This window comes from Cydia fagiglandana, chromosome 8 (assembly GCF_963556715.1).
Source record: "Cydia fagiglandana chromosome 8, ilCydFagi1.1, whole genome shotgun sequence".
Lineage (NCBI taxonomy): Eukaryota > Metazoa > Arthropoda > Insecta > Lepidoptera > Tortricidae > Cydia > Cydia fagiglandana.
The window spans coordinates 12,923,669-12,948,324 of record NC_085939.1 but is presented as its reverse complement, the minus strand read 5'-3'; the positions used below and the strand labels follow the sequence as shown (position 1 = coordinate 12,948,324).

Below are 24,656 nucleotides of genomic sequence, written 5' to 3'. Positions count from 1 at the left end.
CCAATAAATGTTATAACTACCTACCCGAAAATGTACATAATTATTGTTTGTTGTGTCTTTACTTTTATTTAAATACCTTAAGATATATATATCTATTAATTGACGTATCTTAAATTTCGAATAGGGGCCGTCATGCTTTTATTCCAGCAATAGAGCCGGAAGCTTATTGCCTTTTAATTAATAAAATGAAAACCGCCTCCCGACAACACAGGCAGGTAGGCAATCTTATCTGGCTTACAACATAACCGAGAGCGGTATGCAGATTATTAAAAACCCAATTTGACTTGATACGAGTATAAAGCTCAAGCTTAGCTTGGTACAGTCGCCATCAGATATATCGGAGCGACCAAGGTGTTCACAATGTCTGAACACGCACTCTACGTCCTGACAATAGAAGCGTGTTCAGATATTTGTGAGCGCCTTAGCCGTTTCGATATATTTGATGGCGACTGTACACTGTGAGTCTAGTGAAGGTCTAATCCTGCGTTAAGAAATAATAAGCACTGTTAGTTTTTTGACGAATTAAGCATTAGATTTAAATTATAACTTGGGTTTGGTGCTCATTTCATAAACTATAAGCGATATTTCAATGTAAAACCGGCGAAGTGCGAGTCGGACTCGCGCACTAAAGGTACCATTACACAAAAAAGCAAAAAAATAACGTTTGTTGTATGATTGGGAGCCCCCCCTTAAATATTTATTTTTCTCAAACATGCAATGAAATATTGATGTTATGTTCCTTATAATAGGCTGCGAAGTATGACGTTTCAGGTGCGGCTAGGACAAAAGGTCGTTAATGGAATTTCATACACATCTTGCAGGCCTAGGCCGGCAAAGTCCTCTTTTTTAATTTTCATTTCACAGATATTTGTGACACAGCATCGTGGCATTCATCCATTAAAAAAAACTAGAGGCAGTATTTGCTTTATGGTTCGTAATGACACTCTGCCACTACGCCTATAAAAAAAAAAACAAAAAACAATATTTGCTATAATTTGCAGTTTTATTTGTATAAAATCAACATGAACTTAATAAATAATACATTATATAATTTTATAATTTTAAATTATAAATTTAACTACACAAATAAAAACATTTAAAATATTTCATCTAAACGTTAGCGGTAAAAAGGTCTACTCAAACACGCGTAGTTATATTTTTTAAATTGTTATGGAGGTAAAGTTGCAAAATATTCATTCTGTTTTATTGGATTTATGGTGCGTTGTTGATTTTTTGACTTTAATATGAGTTCCGACGAAATAATGAAATTAATATTAATTGTAATCGTAGGTGTTGGAATTGGCAGCGTAAGCAGAATTGATTTTAAATAACTTGCTGCCTCTGCCGCCAAGTGAAAGACGAAGTATGTATATATGGTTGCTTATGGCAATTTTATTATTTGAGAAACTAAGAAAAATGGCTTACAGTTTATTAGAAACAGTTTTGTGGCATATTTTAAATGAATGTAACTACAAATTCGTCAACACTGTGGAAATTATACTTATTTACTCCGTGCATAAAGCAACGATGTATGTGAAACATGATATCAATATGAACACTATGTAAACTTATGTGACGAAAACGACAGTCAGACGGATACAAGGCGAAAAAATCAAAGATACATGAAAATATACGGGTAGTAAAAATACACGACTCGTGTAAAACATACGCGTGATAATGATATAGGTACGTGTTGGTTATATTTTGGGTGTAGTTTACTTTTGGTTTTTTCTATAAATAAAACTTGGGTTTCGTGGATTTTTTATTTTATTTATTTCATTGCATGTTTGAGAAAAGCACTATACATACCTCGGCGGGAAATGGGGTTGCCCGCGCTCAGACCTATCCGGCCTCGCTTCGCTCGGCCGTCTATATGTCTTCGGCCGGCAACCCCTTTCGTCCCGGCCTTTGTAGTAATGTACTATTATTTTGTTTTTAGTGTTTGTTGTTATAGCGGCAACCTAAATACGTCATTTGTGAAAATGTCAACTGTCTACTCTGTCTAGCTATCACGGTTCATGAGTTACAGCCTGCATGGTGTCAGATGGATGGACAGACGGACGGACAGATGGACATACGGAGAGAGTAACAGACAGACAGACGGACAGACGGACAGACGGACAGACGGACAGACGGACAGACGGACAGACGGACAGACGGACAGACGGACTGCGGAGTCTTAGTAGGTAATAGGGTCCCGATTTTACTCTTTGGGTACGGAACCCTAAAAAGGGCATAAAGTTGATTCCCATAAAGACTTCAAGCTTAATTGTAGTCACAAAACAAAACTGACAGTTAACTTTGATATCTACTAGCGCTAATTGGGTACCTACACTATTTTCAGAAAATTCCCATCTATTTATTTTAGCTACACAAATTAACTATTGTACCTCTCTACAAATAACAATATAGTTTTTAACCAATGAAAAATGTTTCTCCTTTTTAAATATCCAACATTGTTTTCCGATGCCCGTGCAGTTTGTCTGTGGTATTTATTACAGTTCATTCCAAGTGGATACACACAAATAAATCGTATCGGATATTTTTAACTATGTCGATACTAGATAGATGGTAGACAACCAATTTAGAACGTGACATGTATCGTCCGATTCGTCCGGCGTGGGGACAGATGACTCCTCCATTTGTTGTTACTTCGATACCCGGTCGTATCGCACGGGCTTCGTTTAATTGAGCCATTTGTGCCGCACACTGACAGTTGCACAATGCAATTTTGCTTTACATCCAACTATTGTCCGCGTATCAAACTCGTGTTACCGAAACTGATGAATGCACTGTTTGGAAAAAAATGCTTGAATCTTTTTAGCTCCTTGTCATGTTATTTTTGACATTGAAACTCCAAATAAAAAGTCTAATCTTGGTAAATATTTGCAATACTGTCTGGTCAAGCATACTTGTACTCGTATTTAGCATTTGAACGAAAAAAAACAAACGAAACAAGGTTCCTAATATTAGTGTTGCTTACTATTGAACTCCCCTGGGCGCCACATAATTCGAGAGCTTAACAAACGACCGGGTTAACACATGGCTTCCCGGAGAATATCTTGGAGTTTTCACACCTACGAAATAGGTTTTCTGTGTTGTCCAACCGTTATATATACCTAGCAAATAAAACGCAAAAATTATTTAAAAGTTATGTCTTTAGACAACTTTATACTTATACGAAAATAATGGCTGAACCAGTCAAAACAGTTTTATTTAACGTGTCTGATAAAAATATTTCTAATCAATGAACATTTTCCTTACCTAAATATAAATAAACATAAATTAAGAGAAATAAGTAATAATTAATCACATACGATCCTTTCGTGACACGTGACAAAGACGGGAAACAAAAATTATATATACCTCATAAAAACTTAAAAGTAAGTACATATATACATATACAGGTATGTACCTGACATAGGTACCTACGTTGGGGTAAGATTGAAGGGGTTTTTTATGAGAGGTAAAATGAAAACTCGCCCGTAATGCATACGGATTATGAAGTTATTACGGATTAAGATTAGTGTCTAGAATATGTTTTTGATAAAAATAAATTGATTTTCTGATTCAATTATAGCAGAACTAAAAGTCTAATTCAAACCTTGTTAAGTATAATCTTGCACGAATAGTTTAAGCTGTAAGTGAAAGGTCTCAACTTATAACCAGCAGCAATATCTTGTATTTGACTAGTGGGAAGACCAACTAACAGAAACTAGTAAATGAAGACTTGATCGCTCCTGCTGCGGTGTGGTAGAAGCTGTCAGAACAGAAACTTCTTGTTCATTTAGCCGGAACTTCGATAGTTTTCCGCCTGATTTCGGAATGCTGCAAATTAACAGAGAGCCAAAAGCTAGCTATTCTGATCGCGCAGGCTCTAAATTAAACGTCGTTGGTATGAAATGCAAACTGTTTGATGTTAGATGAATAGACAACTCGGAAAACTATGCATAATTTACCGACCAATTATTAGGAAGATATCTCAGTCAATAGTAATATAGATGCATTTATATTAATGTACCCATTCAACGTTATTATTTGTCTTATCTGCCTTTTCCCGAAGGTTAAGAACATGCACCTACCTACTAAATGAATACCTAATTGACCCGTAGGTAAGTATTTTTATTATAGTTCGTTTTTTTAGCATTAGGTTGTAGCATTTACCTTGGAATTACCTCCTCCCTTTTTCTGTTCCTTTATTCCAATTCCTGCATTTAGCTTTCCAAGTCCGATCATTCTGATTTGCTTATTATGGCTCTGATCAAAATACTCCTTGTACTATATCTGAAATTCACAGACGTGCTTACTTCGGGCTATTATTTTTATAACTTTCCATATGCCCTAAGCCACCTCAATACATACCTTTAGGTTTTTCCAATTATTTTATATAAATCTAAGGGAATTTTTGTTAATATTATCGCTGTATTTTTCGGGATTCTTTCATTGTTTACATTTTGTAAGATGATTGACGTAACCCGTCAATCGGCTTTCAACTGTTCGGATTTCACCACTAAAAAGACTAGTATGTATACTTTCGGCAAAGGTTATTCAAAATTTTGGTAAAATCATAACTGGTACTCGACTATTTTTAAATTTCAAATCTTGTAAATCTGATTCTTTAGATGTTCTAAAGAATCAGGTATAAAAGCGGAACAACCGTCATTCTGTTGAGTTCTTCGTCAGCTCTCATCCGAGCATTTTCGAAATTAAGGGTCCGTGCGGGGCCAAGTGAGGCCCCGCACCTTCAAGAAACCCTCCTCTTCCTGGCGTAACTTACTATATAAATACTTTCACTATAAATTACAAACGCAAATCTACTACAAGCCTCTGATTTGGTGACCCTCGCTGAACGCCTGTGCGCACCCACCTTCACGCCGCGCGCCTGTGCGCGCCCTCCTTCACGCCGCGCGCCTGTGCGCGCCCTCCTTGACGCCGCGCGCCCGTTCGCGCCCTCTTCGACGCCGCGCGCCTGTGCGTGCCTGTGCGCGCCCTCCTCGACGCCGCGCGCCTGTGCGCGCCCTCCTCGACGCCGCGCGCCTGTGCGCGCCCTCCTTGACCCCGCGCGCCTGTTCGCGCCCTCTTCGACGCCGCGCGCCTGTGCGCGCCCTCCTCGACGCCGCGCGCCTGTGCGCGCCCTCCTTGACGCCGCGCGCCTGATCGCGCCCTCCTTGACGCCGCGCGCCTGATCGCGCCCTCCTTGACGCCGCGCGCCTGTGCGTGGGAACGCGTTTCCCAGGCGCTGCACCCCGGAGCACCGTGCTACCACGCTACTACAACTTCCCGGTGTTGTTGGACAATTTAAGTTCCCAGCCGTGCCATATTGACCCACCACTTATACCTGGAAAAATAAACGTTACCTACCCCTGAGTCTTTACTTTTCATTTCTTCACCCTTCATCCTTCCAGCTGCTCAGTTGCGTGCTCTACCAAATCATTGGCAGAGCACGTAACGCGACAAGGTATAAATAAGGTAAACAATCTTGATGTGTCTTTTAATTGAAAAACACATTTTAAAAATAAGTTACGGCAAATATGTAACAATTATGAATCTAATACGATCATTTATATTCTTCTGCTTTCATAAGTAATAGTTTTTGATTTTTAAAAAGCGTTTTTCAATTAAAAGACATGTCAAGATCGCTTACCTTCTTGCAAGTTCTTTCTAATGCTAAAAAAAACGAAGTATAGACTTTTAAAGGGAGCAAGTTCTCAATCCATCTAGATCTTTAAGCCCGATGGATTTTGTTGTTTTGGTTGAAAAATTCATCCAATTGTCAACAAGTTAGGATTTGATGATGTTAGTCTGGAAAAACATTCAAGAGCGTATTAATTTGGTTTGCAGACAGTTTATTATATTATATACATGTACTTATTAACTTCGTGAGAGTGAAAGTTTATTTTTATTTTTAGGGTTCCGTACCCAAAGGGTAAAACGGGACCCTATTACTAAGGCTTCGCTGTCCGTCCGTCCGTCCGTCTGTCACCAGGCTGTATCTCACGAACCGTGATAGCTAGACAGTTGAAATTTTCACAGATGATGTATTTCTGTTGCCGCTATAACAACAAATACTAAAAACAGAATAAAATAAAGATTTAAATGGGGCTCCCATACAACAAACGTGATTTTTGACCAAAGTTAAGCAACGTCGGGAGTGGTCAATACTTGGATGGGTGACCGTTTTGTTTCTTTTTTTTTTGCAATATGGTACGGAACCCTTCGTGCGCGACTCCGACTCGCACTTGCCCGGTTTTTTGGTATGAAAACCAAAAAGTTTTACAGGATGTGACGACGTACGTAATCTTAAGCCCGTTTTAAAATACATTATTATTGTTCCAGAGTTATTCTGCTATGAGCTTGGGCCAAATTCGACATGTACAACTGTCAGATTTCGCATCCACGTCAAATCAACAGTTGATTTTATTGCATACTGAGTGTTGATTCCATCAACGGTGGATAATATCATTTGGTACAACCAAAACTCAACTCTAAACTAAGGGTGGTTCGGTTTGGTTTGCTTGTCACCCTAACTGTGGATTGTTAATGTCAAATTTTGACATTGTACGTATTCGAGAACTTATGATTTTTCCCACATCAACGGGAGATCAACACGATACGTCAAACGTCGCTTGTCGAATAGGGGTCCAGGTGTCGTAAATTTAAGAAACACTTATCCAACTCATAGTCGATATACTTACCTTATATTTATTAAATCTTCTTTGCAAGTAACATTTTCAGTTTGTGACTTCCCAAAAGAGTACCCTAAGTCGCCTTTAGGGCTATAGGCCTAATATAATTATTAAATTCCTATTTGTTTATTTACTCAATTTAAATCGCTGGCGGTGTAAAGTGAAATGTAAAAGCCACTTAATACAGAACGCGGCGACAATCTCATTCCGGACGACAAATTGAGAACATCTTCCGGGCGGAGCCACCGCGGCCGCGGAGGGTCGGCTGTGGAGAGAATTACAGTAGGCCCACCATTGAAATCTGCAGGAAATAAAGATATTTCGTGGAGAAAACCTTTAAATAAAGTACCCTAGAAAGCTTAACATATGTACAGCTTTCCAGGACCCCTATTCGACAAGCGACGTTTGACGTATCGTGTTGATCTCCCGTTGATGTGGGAAAAATAATAAGTTCTCGAATACGGACAATGTCAAAATTTGACATTAACAATCCACAGTTAGGGTGACAAGCAAACCAAACCGAACCACCCTTAGTTTAGAGTTGAGTTTTGGTTGTACCAAATGATATTATCCCACGTTGATGGAATCAACACTCAGTATGCAATAAAATCAACTGTTGATTTGACGTGGAATGCGAAATTAAACAGTTGTACATGTCGAATTTGGCCCCAGAACTCGATCGTTTCTGAACCGATTTGGAAAATGATATCTTTGTTCAAAAGTAGGTTCCTATAGGAATCTTTAGTTAGGTATGATGATGCCATGAGGAATTTAAAGAACTCCTCTTTGGCACCGACTTCAAACATCTCAGTTACTAGCGCATTTAAATCCCGCATGTAAGATTATTTTTTCAAAAAAAAATGCATCACCCACCACACCATGCATGTTTTAGAGCATCATCGCTGGTATGTTGGCTACTAAGAGCACTACCGACCACACCTGTCATTTAAAAAAAGAAACATAAAAAGTCCGAGTCGCCTTCAAAAGTCACTATGGACTTATTGAGCTAGCTGGTTAACTAGGTATAGTTCTGCCTTATGGAGGCTTAAGGCAGTCGCGCTTTTATCGTTGTCGTCTTCCCCATAACTTTCTGACATAATTATGATGTAGGCAGTAGATGCAGTGCAGGGACGCCTTGCCGGAAAAAGGCGGGCTGTCAGTGCAACAAAAGTGCAACCATCACATCTATATTAAACTATGACTAAGCTATCTTTAACTTGAAATCTATGTGCAAATACTGAGCAAATCAGAGCCTACTCAGATTTGCTCAGACCGTTGCCGGCGCACTCCGGTAAATGGCTATTTGTTGCGACCGACACCTGTCCCGTGCCTCCGACCGAGACCCTCTAAGCCCGCTGTCACCCGCCCCGACATTATAATGGCCTATTCGGATTCCCTAATGCTCACTAACATCGGTAGGACAAATGTCTTTAGATTATCACGTACCTATAGGCATACGATATACCTACCCATTATTGACGACTTAGTTACTCATTACAGACATTGAAGTACGAACACGCTTTGATATTCATAAAGACAATTTATTACTTTGCCTTTGCAAAAACGCAAACAAGGAAATAAGCAAACGCAGTTATAATAATACATAACGATACAAGTGCGAAAAGTAGGAAATTCGCAACGAGTACCTCTATAGGGTCTAGGGCGGTAATTAGCAAATGCCTAAAATTTTAAGGGCCATAATGTACTGTAAAACGTAGATACAATACACGTGCGAAAAGGTATCATAATTCGCAGAACTCGTGTTGATTTAAAAAAAAACTACTTTTACCTACTACATATTACATAATTTCAAGAGGACGAAACAAAACGATAGCTAAAAAAAATATTTATTTTAGATTGTATGTAGAAACAATTGCTTTCTAAATTAAGAAACGCGCATATGACACCTTTAATAGAGCAATATCCATAGACTATGAAAACCGCTTAGCGTTGGTTGTGTCTCCATAGCTACGGTGGCCCAAAATCGTGAAAAAAAGTGTCTAAAAATTGAATTTAGCGCGGAGCAAGAACCAGGGCCTCATGAGTTACGAGAAGGTGTCGTTGACCGACCCGCCGGGCCTCGGATAAGTAGGTAAATTATGTTATCACGCTTAACATTAGGTACGAAACTCAAATAACTCAATGTCACATGGTTATCAGTAAACCGCCCAAGTCCCGAATATCATACGTGACAATCAACAGCATCCAGAATCGTCCAAACTGTTAAAATAAAAACATTCAACGTACCTACCTACAACGTACAATAGACGAGCATTTAGCATTAAGGCGGTCTTCACATTGGATGCGGATCCAAGTCGCTATCGTGTGTACCTAAGCGCAACATCGCTATAACTATAGTGATGTCTGATGTGTAAATGTGAAGACTGCCTAAGAAACGCTACTGACCACAGTCGTACCTCAGCGTTTTTTTTCTGGGTCCGGCTTCTAATAGCAAAAACCGGTTATGTCTATTTCATATTTGTTGGATCTATAAAATACCTAGTAGTTCAACGGCAGACGGAGAATTCGCAGCGCAAATCATTAACGTAAAGAAAATCAGTCAGTTATTTTATTGTGTTGCAATGTTGTCACAGTGTGTATTGATGTTTGCTGTATTGGTCTCGCTTGCATTCAGCGCATCCCATCATGGACATTTTGAAGGTATTATTAACAATTTATTTCGTTGACCTTTAGTCTTAACATGTGACTTGTGTACCCAATTCATGTTTGTGTTTTGTTTGGTTTACCTTGTTTTATTTATGTAAATATACTACCGCGAAACAGGATCTAATTAAAGTCATGCAGATTTTATCAGTGACGAAAGAATTGTTACAATATGTTAGATGAAAAAAAGAGATATAAACAAATGAAATGACTCTACAAGTACATCAGAAAGCACTTGTTTACTTAGTAGAAAGCCGCTTGGAGAAATTTATCAACCTAGTATTTTTCGAGGCTAAAATAATGTCAAGTTGCTATGAAGCTAACAAAGATGTCAATAATTAAGATTATATGAAAATGCGGGCGAATACTTTAGTCTTAATTTTCATAAATATAAAATAATCGACTGCAATGTATTGTTAGTTGGTAGGTTTTTTATTTTATAGTTATTATTATTTATTATCAATCAACAATTATGCCTTCATTTTTAATAAACAGTTATCTACTCTAATATTTATTTAATAAAATAACTACTTGTATAGCCTTATAGCTCAATAGTGGGACCGGATTTTTGCACTAAAAGTTTTGATAATTCTAAAGTTGAAAAAGTGATACTTATCTGATATAGGACATATTTTTAAGCATATATGCTATATATGATGAAAAGTTAGAACGAGCGTTAGATATAAATTAGGTATTTATATATTTTTAGTAATGATTTTTTAATATTGAATTAAAGTGCAATGTTTAAGTTCCATTGTTTATAATATGTATGACGCTTTATAATGTAAAATTATTAGAAATTTTTTTAACGTGCTTCTTTGTCAAACTACAATTAGCTTATTATTTTGTCGATATTGAATTAAAGTTTAATAAATCCACAACAACATATCTAAATTTATAAGTTAATAGGCAAGCTAAAAAGCTAGAAGAATAAGATATATGCTTTAGAATTAATATACGTTTTTTGTCCTATAAGATCTAATATTGAATTAGAGTCTGTAAAAATAAGTCTATTACTATAAAATAATATACGCAGCCATATTATGGAAAGTAAGAAATTTCTGTGTGTAGCTTGCATTGTAATAGTAAAATCTAGTTAAAAAGGCGCGAAATTCATACATACGCCGCGCTGGTCCGTCAGTCGCCGGCGCGGCGCTCGAGAGCCTATCATAGCCTACCTATACCTCGCCCCTCGCCCCACCTCCCGCTCAGTAACACTGTCTGTCTTTTCTTATCATTCATTTGTTTGTTTACCGTGCACATATATAAATTAGATGCGGACATTACGTGAAATTAAAATATCTTATTAAGTAAAAATACCTACAGCTGGTCAATCAGATCTTGTCAGTAGAAAGAGGCGGCAAATTTGAAAAATGTAGGTGCGAAGGGATATCGTTCCATAGAAAATTTGAATTTCGCGCCTTTTTTTAGTGACAAGATTTGCTTGACCAGCTATATTTCATTATCTTGACTAATATTGTAATAAAAATGTACAAGATATTCACAACTATTTTTTACTATACATAGTTTGTCAAAGGACTGTCTCATTTCAAACATAGACAGGGAGAATCATCATACTATCTTTGACTTACACTAGTACTAGCACCCAAAAGAAAAGGATGAATATAGTTTTTTGTTTTTATTTACTGACAAATTGGTTTGACCAACTATACCTATTTCTGGTTCCTATTGTCATGTCCTGTCCTATTCAACGTCAATATCATAATATGTATATTATAAACCAACTGCTCAATATTACACGGTATACATCCTGAATATACAATAAGGTAAGTGGCCTCACTTACCTTATTGTATATTCCGTGTGGGCCGTATATGCCTATATACAGCCCACCTTAAATTAAAATGGTTTTTTTTTAATAAACAGGATATGAAGTATGAAAAACTGACTCAAATAGGTTTCTCATTTATTTAAGTTTCTTCATTATACCAAAATAGTTATAAAAATATCACGATACTCTTGGAAAATATACCTTTTATAAAAGTCCTATTATGGGCCTTATTGAACACTACCAGTGTATTACTTAATCCCGCAAAAAATAATCATTTTGACTGTAGGTAATAACAGATTTTATTGTTTTTAACTTAAGAGTTATACATATACAAATAACAATATTTGATACTTCATAACAGGAGGATTTATTTATAATAAGTGAAAATAATTATTTTGGGTCTTAATAACTAAAGATATAAAAATTGTCTAGTTTACGCGAAAATAGTAGGTAACTAAACATAAATCTTTATTAGTTACAGTAGTCTCATCTTTTAACATCTGGGGGCACGGCAGTGCCCCCGCCAAGACGAGAAAAGCGCAAGGGCACTATCTACCTTTTCTGGAAGCGCTTCGTCGTTTTTTGGAACCCTCATAACTTGGGGTTGGATTATACCAGTTAAACAAAGTTCTCGGACTTATTAAGCATATCAATTGCATAGCTCTTATACTTTAGATTTTATTCATATCTAAAAACTTCGATTTCGTCACTGACTCACTCACTTGATGATCATCAATACCGGGTACTTCCTGAAGTCCTCTAAGAAGCTGAAATTTGGTATGTAAGATAGTTTTAGTACACAAACAACAAATAAATTAAAAAAAAAATTATCCCTAAGGGGATGAAGATGGGGTTTAATTTTGTATGGGAAATCAATAATCGCTGAACCGATTTAGTTGAAATTTGGTATGTAGATAGGTATTGTTATGGGGAAGGATATAGAATAGATTTCAACCTCAAAGTTTACCCTTACGGGGTGAAGGCAGATTTCAACCCCAAAGTTTACCCTTACGGGGTGAAGGGTTATATGGGGAATCAGTAAGAAGTACATTGTGTAACAGATGCCCCCAGATACTTATTTCAGGATTTTTAATAGTAAATCACCCCCAACCCTTTAAATTAGGGGATGGAAGATTGTCATAAACAACTTACAAAAAGAAGTGAAATCCCATCAAAAACATTTTGATGTACAATGTTGCCCAAACGAAACCATAAGGCTCGCACTGTCAAAAAGTTATCAGATCTCTTGCCAAGCTTCTAACTCTACAAGCCCTCTAACTTTACTAGCTCTACACCAAAAGTGTGTGGCTTGGCCGTTTCGTTTCTACAAGAACTATTGTATGTAAGTATAATACAAAAACCGCCCAAATGCGAGTCGCACTCGCGTTCCAAGGGTTCTGTACATTACACAATTTTTAACAATATATTTTTTTTAGAGAAAAGTGAGTAGTCTTTAAAAAACCCGTAGGTATCGGAAAACTAGGTACTTAAGTCCGACTCACGCTTGACTGCACATTTCTAATAGGTTTTCCTGTCATCTATAGGAAGAGAGCTAATATGTGTTTTTTTTTTCATAATTTTAGACCCAGTAGTTTCGGAGATAAGGGGGGAGGGGGAATGGTCATTTTTTGCGTATTTTCTTAAATAACTTCTAAACTATTTATTTTAAAATTACGAAAAAATATATCTGAGATTCTTACAATGAGCCCCTTCGTTTGATATATATATATAATTAATATAATAATTATTATAATATATTAATTATTATATATATATATATTTTAATTTATTGAACAATAAGCTAAATAAAGTACATTATTATTACAAGACCCATCGTGGGCAAAACCTTGAGGAGGTTTGTATGCCGATGGGGAGTTCGAGAAAATAACATGACAATATACATATCTATCTTATACTAATTAAAATTCTAACAAAATTCTTTTATATTAATTCATATTCTAATTCTCTTATATTAATTATAACAAGATATAGTTTTTTTTTCTTCTATTTATCATTCATCTCAAAAGTGACCCCTTTATTTGAATTTCTATTATTTACTTTACATGTATGTCCTTGGGCTAGAGACTTACATGTGTATACCAAATTTCAACTTATTGGTGCAGTAGTTGCGGAGCAAATAGGCTGTGACAGACGGACAGCCAGACACACGAGTGATCCTATAAGGGTTCAGTATTTTTCCTTTTGAGGTACGGAACCCTAAAAATAATGAATTTAATAAATTTTTCACCTTATGCCCATGTGGCGGTAGCGAAACAGCCAAGCCACATATTTTGACTAAGGTGTAGAGTTAGTGAAGTTAGGGCTTGTAGAGTTTGAAGCTTGGCTCGACAAGAGATCTGACAACTTTTTGACAGTGCGAGTCTTATGGTTTCGTCTTAGCAACAAAATTTACATGAAAATGTGTTTGGTGGGATATTTTTTTACAGTATAAATATTTATTCGTAACAGTAAGTATTATCTTTTAACATAATTTTTACAGTACATCTGGTGCTACATTACGACCGGTGCTATAATAAGCACGTTAAAACACTCCCTTTGACCGTGTTTTAAAATTCGTCACTCGTTGCAAAATATCTATTTTTCGCAATTCTATCGTAAAAGAAAAGAAAACTAACGAAGAGGTTTTACGCATACGAGGGCCGCACTGAAAGTTTTGCGTAACTTTTGAATAAAATCATTTATAACCATAATAATACATTTATTGCTTCTCAAAATGTTTCCCTTTACATTATATGCACATATTCACTCGCTCGGACCATTTTTGGAAGCATGAGGCCCAATCACTTGACTGCATGTTTTCGACGTGGTGATGAAACGTAGTAACTGCCTTATCCGGGGTCTTAAATGTCAAACCCCAAATTAAATCCTTAATTTTGGGAAATAGATAGAAGTCACAGGGTGCAATGTCTGGATTATAATCCGTATAAGAGACATTTTCCACGTTTTCGTAATTAAAAAATGTTTTTGCCTTTATTGCGGTATCGGTGGACGCATTATTATGACGCAGGAGGATGCGGCTTCTCAGTCGTCTCTCGCGGTCTTTTTCAATGACTGTGGGCACACAAATGGTAGTGTACTACTCAGTATTTAACGTTCTTTTATTATTTAAAAGTACGGTACAAAAATGTCGCGTTTAAAAAAACAGACGATCAAAATGTTTGGCAACGCTTTTGGCTTGTTGAACTTCTATGGGCCTCCTGTCACCTTCGAAAGACCCATTGACTGGACTAATGCCTTTTTTTCCGGATCGTAGCAGTAAATCCAGGTTTCATCTCCTCTAACGATGTTATATACAGCATTTGAACTTCCTTGCTTATACTTACGCAGCATTTCTCGGCACCAGTCAAAAAGTACCTGTTTTTGGACTGAAGTTAATTCGTGAGGAATCCAAAGACAACAAGGCTTCCCGACTTTTAAATATTCTTGTAAAATCTTTTGTATTTGTCTCATACCTATCCCTAATTGTCCTCAAATTTCGTCATAGGTGATTTGTGGGTTTTCTTCAATGAGTAGTCTCACAGTAGCCACGTTTCCTTGAATGATCGCCGTGGACGGTCGACCTTCACGAAAATCATTATCTAGAATAATACTGTCTCTACTAAATTCACCATACCAACGCCTCACGATGCTCAGATGTGGTGCTTCAATCCCAATAGCATTTTGAAGGCAAGCACTACACTCTTGCGGAGTAAGCGAACTTTTAAAATCATATTAAAATCATAGCTCTAAAAATATTTTCGCGTTAAAGCCACGTTCAACGCACTGACTTACTTTGACAAGCCATTAAAAACAAAAGACGATCGATTTGTCGCCAACATTTGTCACATTCCATAATCAAAAGCCTGTATTTTTTTTTAATATACAATTCATAATTTAAATGTTTACCAGTGGCCAGTAGTGCAAAACATTCAGTGTGGCGTGTGGCCTATGTAGTAGGATAGAGCAGGAGTTTGTTAAGAACTATAGACAATAGAAGAGGAAGGATGCTTGGGCACCTGATACGACACGACGAATTTATCAAAAATATCATAGAAGGGAAAGTTGAAGCAAACAGGAAGAGGGGAAGACCAAGGAGAGCGTACATGGATCAAATAAAGGAAAAGATCAACGTCGTGTCGTATCGGGCTGTCAAAGAGAAGGCGGAGGACCGCCAAACATGGAAATTGCTCCACCGACAATAGTCATACTCTTAAATATATGATGATGATCGTAAATACCTACCTATGTATTAACAAAAAAAAGTCACTTGTAATTAGTTACTGTCTTTAAAAAGTATAAGTGCCTCAATGTTATTAGACTTTTTGATTCTTTAAAACGTCTTTAGGTCAATAAAGCAAGTGAAAAATTATTAGAGTTAGACCAAGAAAAGTCTGCAGCAATTTTGACAGCCCACGCAGTGCAAGTGTTATTTATAAGTCATAATTTCATAGAAGTTTCTTCAAATCGACCTTATTAATAAGAAATTAAAAATATTGAAAATTGTCTTAAAATATTTTAATCTAATATTTCATCTCATACGTTCAATAAGGCCCGGGACTAGACCTTTTTACCTGCACTGACAGTGGGCCTTCTTAGCAACAAGTACAAATTCAGAATAATTGGGAATAATAGGGAGCAACTGTTATTTTTGAATGCTGGGCCTTGTTACCCGCCGGGCCTCATATGCCTGCACCTCACCTACCTTATTTATTTGTTTTACAAGGGGAAAAGTTGTTGATTAACCGCTCGTGCTAATATTGATACCCAAACAAGCGAAACATTTTTTTTTTATTAAATAGGAGGCAAACGAGCAGACGGATCACCTGGTGGTTAGCGATTACCGCCGCCCATGGACACCCGCAACACCAGAAGAGTTGCAAGCGCGTTGCCGACCTTTAAGATGGGGGTCTTTGAAGGTTTGAAGGTCGTATCGGACAGTTCATTCCACAGTTTGGCTGTGCGAGGCAGGAAGCACATTCACAAATTCATTCATTCTAAAATTGAACCACGAGCGTAGCGAGTGGTTCGTAAAGTTGAACCTTGAGCGTAGTGAAGGTTTCAAGGGACGAAGGTTGAATAAAATTTTCACCACATCAGCTCGTAAAGGCCCTCTTGATTGTTCGAAACGGATAAGAAAAGTGGCATTTAATTTGATGCAAATTTTGAGTTGTTACCGTAGGTAAATTGGATCAGTTGGTTGGTAATATTGACTTTAAAATGATAAATATTGAATAACGTTAGTTTGAAATTGATTTTATGATAAAGTAAATATTATCGGAGATGATCGCTCTTAAAAAATATATGTCGCTAGTCATTTATAACCTAAAAGCGCCAAATTACGCAAAATTATATTGAAATGACACCTGTGTATTGAATTTGAAGAATACTTTAACAAGGGTAGTTATCTGTATGACAATGCACCTAAAATAATTTTCAAATGTATCTATTATTTCTATACTTAACACGATAACGAATTCTACGTAAACGAAACCGCGGACAATCCCTAGTACATATAGAAATAAATAAGGGAAGGTAAGTTTCCATTAGTGTACTGTGTAAAATAACTATTTACCATTGATAATAATTTTATAAACGCTTTGCGTATTTTTAAGGGCACCGCGCTAACCGCTAGCCCGCGACCGTCGATCGCTGCCTCCTGCCACGGCGCACAGCGCGGCGCGCGCAAACGCCGCGCGTTTGAAATGTAACTTAATATAAGCTCGGAATGCATACTTACGTGTCAGTATTTAGTGTCGCCGTGATTTTATATTTCTAATCTTTTGTGTGAGAAGTAAGATCTTTATTATGACCGTGTAATATTAACTCTACAAACTTTAATTCAATATTGGCTATACTGCTTACCGAGAAATCAATATCTAGACAAGCACATTGTCTACATTTCTAACTTTTTACATGTATACTAAGTTGATAGATAATATCGTAATTTTGCAATAGCAGCTACTCTAATTCTGTATTTACATAATAATTCCTGTTTTTACGTTCACCAGAAAGCAGCTGTTCCAGATTTCTAAAAACCGAATATTGTGGATAAATTAAAGTGTTATTGAATATGTTAAAGTTTTTTGTAACTTTAATTTTATATTTACATAGTTATTTAGCAAAAATTGAAAATTTAAATATGGCCGAACGCACCACCTGAAATTTTCTAACTTTTTACATGAATGTTATTTAACATGCTTACAATAACATATCAAAAAAGAAAAAACTTTAATGTTATCAAAACCCATTTTTGTTCCACCGCTGGTCTATTAGTGTATACTGAAGTCTGTTTGATAATTATATGTTAAAGAAAGATTTAAGCTATCGGGAAAAAAATTATGAAAGTATTATTAAGGACACAAACTGTTTGTGTTCTGACCTAATGCTTGCACCTTTTTGTACCTATAGAGGGCTGTGTATACAGTCTAGCCTAGTCTTTAGTGATCTAGCATACGTGTTCTTCGAGGCTGAGAGGCCATTAATACAATACGTAATATTACTAATAAGCACGTCACCTATCTTATTTACATGCAATGACTGTGTTGCGTTTCCTGTTACATATGTTATTACGTATGTGTATAAATAATAAGTTAACTTAAACTTATCGGAAATGGGTCAAAAACGTTCGGGAAAACGGATGTATTCCCGGTGGGCATTAAGAAAGTTAACAATTTGGGTACAACTTACTACGAGTACCTTAGATTTGAAGCAATATAAACTTTAAACTTGTCTATAAGGGTCCTCTAAGAAAATTAGGCTTTATATACCATTTATTTTATAATTCCCACAGGACAGTCACATAACCCTAACTCATACTAAATCAAACGTGTTTGACCCAAATGTAGGTATGATTCGTTCGAAGTTGACAAGGATTTATTGCATGATTTAAGACAGTCAACACTCAACAATGTAAGCGATTATGCTTATAATAATTATGGTTTGGGGTAACATTTTTATGGTTCCTTAGTCCACAAGGAACCCCTTTAGTTGCGCTATGCCTATTTTTATGTACCTATCGTCACGCCACGGCTCATGGTCCAACTTTATAACACTGCCTCATTAAGTTCGATGAAATATAAAATTATAAATCAATTTCAATAGGTACAAAGTTGCATTTGTTTTCTTCGTTCATACATTCGTTACTTCAATTTTATATAGGGTCTGTACAGCTGCAGCTAAGCTAGATCCTTAGAACTAGAAAACTGAAATGATGATAGAATGGATTCATACATACCTAACCCACTGAAAAGGAAAAAATATTGTTTATATACCCCACCCCTATCCTTATCCAGGCCATATCCCGTCGTAAAACAAATTTCTGCCAAAAAGTAATTATTAGAAAACAATAAGAAAATTGATTATCATCCGGGTAATTACTTAGTTTTTGAAGTCGGTGCCAAACCAAAATTTTTGCATAGAATTCTCACTTAGCGCACGGCACAAGCTGAGGGGGCAAAGAACACAAAATGGTGTTCCCAATAAAGTTGCAAGGAAGAACATAGTGCCAGAAGTTTTTTTTATCTTACACCTTACACCAAAGCACCTTTAGCTGATTATGATTATTATGAGGGGTTCGATATCCACCCAGTATTGTGGACCACCCAGCCACCCAGGACACAAGAGGTGGCCCTAGGAACTCTATAATAATGATAAAACAACGAAACATTGTATTTGGATATGTTACAACTGTGTCGCTAAGTATTAGTAGCCTATTGAAAGAAAAGTACCTACCGTCAGTGATAAAAACCTGTATCATAATTACTTAACATAGTACTTTTTTTTTGTTTAGTCTAAGTAATACGTATACCTATGACCTTACTTACTTTTAGCTGATTTTACTTAGTACCTACCGTTAATTATTTCATCCTACTAAAACATCGATTTTGAATATGTTTTCCTTAAGTCTCGGTGTTCTCAGTACTCGATGACTGTACAGTATAAAAAATCCAACAGCAAAAAAGTGTATTTTCCATGTTACATTAGTTGTACTTTTGTATGATTCGGTTTCCTTGCCTAACTAAGCAACATACGTACAAACTTATGTACCTCCTATTTATGGTTTCAAATGCTATAAGAAACAGTTCTTGTAGGTATTTCTCGAATGATAACGAATATATTTTTTCTTTAGAAAACCGCGCCGCAGTCAGAGCAAAAAGGCAGGTTCGGGGCTCCACAACTGAGACCGCTGGATCGTCTAATGACTACATAAACTATCCAGAAAATCAAAATCAAAATCAACAATTACAATATTTTAAGCAAGATCAACCAAATGTATCATACATTTATTATACACCGCAATATAATAATGATTACTACAAGCCCCCTCCGCCGCCCCCACCACGTCAATGGGAAGAATATTACTATCCCTACAACAGACCCCCTCCACCGCCGCCGCCACACGATGAAAGGCATCCCCGACAGCCTGATGAGTTCGGTCCACCTCACCATAGACATCCGCCTCCACCTCATCATGGTCCTCCACCTCCGCCACACCATGGACCTCCTCCGCCGCCACCTCCACACGATGAAAGACAACCCCGATATCCTGATGAGTTCGGTCCACCTCACCATAGACCTCCACCTCATCATGGTCCTCCACCTCCGCCTCACCATGGACCTCCTCCTCCACACGATGAAAGGCAATCCCGACATCCTGATGAGTTCGGTCCACCGCACCATAGACCTCCTCCTCCGCCACACCATTGGCCTCCACCTCCACCTCACCATGGACCACCGCCTCGATCGCACGATTGGCCTCCACCTCCCCCACACCATGGTCCACCGCACCATGGACCACCGGACCATGGACCACCTCACCATGGTCCACCTCACCATGGACCACCGGACCATGGTCCACCTCACCATGGACCACCGGACCATGGACCACCGTCTCGATCACACGATTGGCCTCCGCCTTCATCACACCATGGACCTCCACCACCGCCTAACCATGGACCACCATCTGATGACTGGAAACCTCCTCCTCAGTCTTATAACAATAATAACTCTGACTATGGCAACGAAGCCTATCGACAACCTTATGGTCATAGTCCACCTCATGACACTCATGACCCTGCACCCCAAAATCCTGGGCCTCCACCGAATGACCAAGGACCACCTAGTGCAAACAGGCAACCCGGTGGACATGGACCACATGGTAATAACGGGGGGCAACCTGGTATTACACCAATAATTTCAACCGCCCAGAATACTGAAAATGAACAGATCCTTCAAAACCTTAAACTAATTTTCAGGGAAGGTTTTTATAATAATCCTCCGAATGGTCAGACTCAAAATGACACAGCAGATGTCAAAATGACCGAAGTATTAAGGACAGAAAAACCTAAACGCAAAGGAGGACAGCCTCTTAGTAATTTCGATGCAAATACAAGCGATTCAGTAACTATCAGTCCATCGCCTCAAAATTTAAATTATTTCCAAGTAGTACCCGTGACACCAGAAAGTTAGTTCGGTTTTATTTTTTATATAATATTCGTATTATTTTAGCTATTATTATTGATATTAAATTGTATACTCATACTTAGTAAGAATAAAATAAATTGATCGCATTTAAAATTAGTTTTTTTTATTGTATTTCCATATACAATGCGAAAACTCATTACGTTAGTTTAAAACATCAAACATAACACCATCCATCCATGTGGCCCATGGGGTCCCAGCGCACACATCGCACAAGTTGTTCGCAGAAACCGTGAAGCATCTGGTTGACGTAACTGGTGACCGAAGAGCTGGCGGCTACCTCGCACAACGTATCAGCATTGCGATACAGCGAGGAAATGCCGCCAGCATCCTTGGTACAATGCTTGAGGCATTGTAGCATTGAGGCAGGGCCTATTTTAGATTTAAGCTAGTTATTAATTTCGTTTAGTAGTACCACTATAATATCTTGTATGTAAATAAATGACTTTTTAACATAACATGTTTAATGGATTTGTAGTATTTGATTGATCAATATTTGAGCATTAAAAAAAAAATGAAAGTTTACTTGAAATTAATTAATTTAATTAAGTGGCTCGTCCTATTTTGTTACTGTTTTTTATTTAATTATAAAGTTTTTATACAAAGTGAGAGCCCCTTCCCATTTCTCTTGACTTGTTTAAGATTGTATAAATCATAAAACATCAAACCATTTCGTTTAATTCGCAAACACATATATATGCATTTATATTTAGTTTTTATGATCGTGGATAAGATTTAAATTCATTTATTATGCTTTTAACTTACTAATTAATGCAATAAGGGTATCTACAATGAATATGATAATCTCACACCTTATCACCCACTCTCACACATAATTTTTCTCACAGATTTAATTTATCTAACTGTTACATACTCTTTTTGGTGAGTAACAAGATAAAGGCTCAGCCTAGATTGGAGCTTACGAGATATCTCTTGTACATGTCCTGTATTCTTAATTATTATCAATAAATTTTATTCTATTCTATTCTATTCTATTTATTTACAGAACAAGTAACAGTAACTGAGCTCCTAAGTCTTCAAGATTACCGCTTTACTGATGTAAATAAGCGATCTCATCGAGGTGATGTACCTTCAGGACCCGAAAGAAGTTTTCCAAATGATGGAGAATCACCACCATCAAATCGCAAAAGATCACCGGATCCACAAAGCAATCGAGGACCATACGATCACAGAGGACATGGTCCACCTAGCGCATATGGGCCACCTGAAAGACAAGGATCACCACAAGGGTATGGGCCACCTGATTTACGGGGACCCCCTGATGGACAAGGACCGCCACGTGGCCGTGGACCCTTTGATTGGCAAGGACCTCCACATGGACACGGCCCACCTAACGAACAAGGACCCCCTGGTAGATACAAACAACCTTATGAAAATGGACCACCTCCTGGTGGGCATGTACCACCTAGCGACCGCGGGCCACCTAACGGGAACTCATCACCTTCAGGTGGTCACGTACCTCCATCGCACCATGGTCCACCGCCTCCACAGCACCATGGTCCACCGCCTCAACCGCACCATGGGCCTCCACCTCCACCGCACCATGGGCCTCCATCCCCACCGCACCATGGACCACCGCCTCGATCGCACGATGGGCCTTCGCCATACTATGGACCTCCACCACCGCCCAACCATGGTCCACCATCTGATGACCGGAAACCTCCATCTCCGCAGTCTTATAACAATTATGACTCTGACCATGACAACGAAGCCTATCGCCAACCTTATGGTCATAGTCCACCTCATGACACTTATGAACTTGCACCCCAAAATCGTGGACCTCCGCTGAATGGCCAAGGACAACCTAGTGCAAACGGACAACCCGGTGGACATGGGCCACATGGTAATAACGGGGTGCAACCCGGTATTACGCCAAGTATCTCATCCGCCCAGAATACTGAAAATGAACAGATCCTTCAAAACCTTAAACTAATTTTCAGGGATGGGTTTTATAATACTGCACCGAATAATCAGACTAAAAATGACACAACAGATGGCAAAATGACTGAAGTATTAAGGACAGAGAAGCCTATACGCAAAGGAGGACAAACGCTTACTAATATCGATGCAAATACAAGTGATTCAGTAACTATCACTCAATCGCCTCATTATTTAAAATCTTTCCAAGTAGTACCTGTGACACCAGAAAGTTAGTTAGATCATATATTTTTACATAATTTCGTATTATTTATGCTATTATTACATATTGTATACTCAATCTTAGTAAGGATAAAATAAATTTCTCGCATTTAACATTAGTTTTTCTTTATTGTATTCCATTTATACTAGTACAGTCAGCAGCAGAAGTTGCTAAGCGGGCCAGGTGTTCAAAATGATCTTGACGCCACTTTATTGTTTAGAGAATAAGAGCGTGTCGAGGTAATTTCGAACACCTGACCCGCTTAGCAACTTCTGCTGCTGACTGTACAATGTACATACACAATGCCGTAACTCATTTCGTTACTTTACTCGTCGAACATAACAATACATGTTTAATGGTTGTATTGTAAGTAATACATATTTGATTCATCAATATTTGAGCATTTCTAAAAATATTGATTCTTCAATTTAATTAAGTTGCTCGTCCTATTTTGTTACTTTTTTTTTATTTGATGAAAGGTGTATCTGTACGAATATATTTAAGATAATAAGGGGTAATTTTAATATTAATAAAGCTTTTAAGAGGCCCACTGATTAACAGTCCGCCGGGCGATATCGGTCTGTCAGTTAGAACAAAATTTTGACAGTTCCGAACAACTGACAGGCCGTTACCATCCGGCGGACTGTTAATCAGTTTATACAAAGTGAGCCCCTTTCCATTTCTCTTGACTTATTTAAAACTGTATAAATCAAAAAAGATCAAAATATTTCGTTTAATTCCAAAAGACATAGATATATATTTATATTTATTTTTTACGATTTTAAATTATTATACTTATGACTTACTAATTAATGCAATAACAGTACCTGTAATGTATTTGATATTCATTTATTTACAGACCAACTAACAGTAACTGAGCTTCAAAGCCTTCAAGATTACCGCTTTACTGATGTAAATAAGCGATCCCTTCGAGCCGACGTACCTTCAGGAAACGAAAGAAGTTTTCCAAACGATGTAGAATCACCACATGGTCCACCATCAAATCGCAAAAGATCACCGGATCCACCAAGCAATCGAGGATACAATAACAACAGAGGACGTGGTCCACCTACCGCATATGGGCCACCTGACAGACAAGGATCACCACAAGAATATGGGCCACCTGGCTTGCGGGAACAAGGGCCGCCACGTGGACGTGGACCCCCTGAAGGGCAAGGACCTCCACGTGGACACGGGCCACCTAACAAACAAGGACCCCCTGGTAGAAACAAACAACCTAATGAAAATAGACCGCCTCCTGGTGGATATCCACCAACTAGCGAACAACCTGATGAAAATGGGCCACCACCTGGTGGGCATGCAGCTAGCGAACGCGGGACACCTGACGGGAACACAACACCTTCAGGTGGTCATGAACCGAAAGGTGGGCAACCTTTGAGTAGCGTAGAAGCAAATACTGATCGCTCAATATCTAACAATCTATCTCCTTACCATTTTCAAGTCACTGCTGTGACACCAGAAAGTTAATTTGGTAAACAAATCATTAAGTCAAAATATTTGCCTTTCGTTGTAAGTTTAAGGATAAGATTGTAATGACTGTAATCAGATACGTATTGTCAGACATAACTAAACTGTTATAAAACATACATTGGCATTTTAATTTCGTTTATGGTATAATGTTGCTTTACCAGTCATGAAATAATAGTATCCTATCCAATAGGTACAGTTAGGTTTTTTAGCATTAGAAAAAAGGTAAACAATCTTGACGTGTCTTTGTATTGAAAACCACTTTTGAAAAATAAGTCACGGCCAATATGTAACAATTATGAATCATATACTATATAAAACATTATTTTGCTTTCATAAGTTATATACATACATGTAAATAGTTAAAACTATCGAAACGAAAGCTGA

At 37.7% G+C, this 24,656-nt stretch overlaps 1 protein-coding gene across 2 annotated transcripts; it reads left to right on the top strand.

Moving 5' to 3' along the window:
- Positions 1-9,090: 9,090 nt before the first annotated feature.
- Positions 9,091-24,386, top strand: LOC134666796 (basic proline-rich protein-like). 2 transcript variants are annotated; one of them, XM_063524092.1, is made up of 2 exons: positions 9,091-9,347; positions 21,627-22,894. In XM_063524092.1, exons 1-2 carry the CDS (start codon positions 9,269-9,271, stop codon positions 22,793-22,795), a joined length of 1,248 nt encoding a protein of 415 aa, XP_063380162.1. In that variant the 5' UTR covers positions 9,091-9,268; the 3' UTR covers positions 22,796-22,894. The 2 variants fall into 2 exon arrangements, with proteins under 2 accessions (XP_063380162.1, XP_063380163.1); XM_063524093.1 differs by lacking the exon at positions 21,627-22,894 and adding an exon at positions 23,641-24,386 and having other exon boundaries at positions 9,234-9,347.
- The last annotated feature ends 270 nt before the right edge of the window (positions 24,387-24,656 follow it).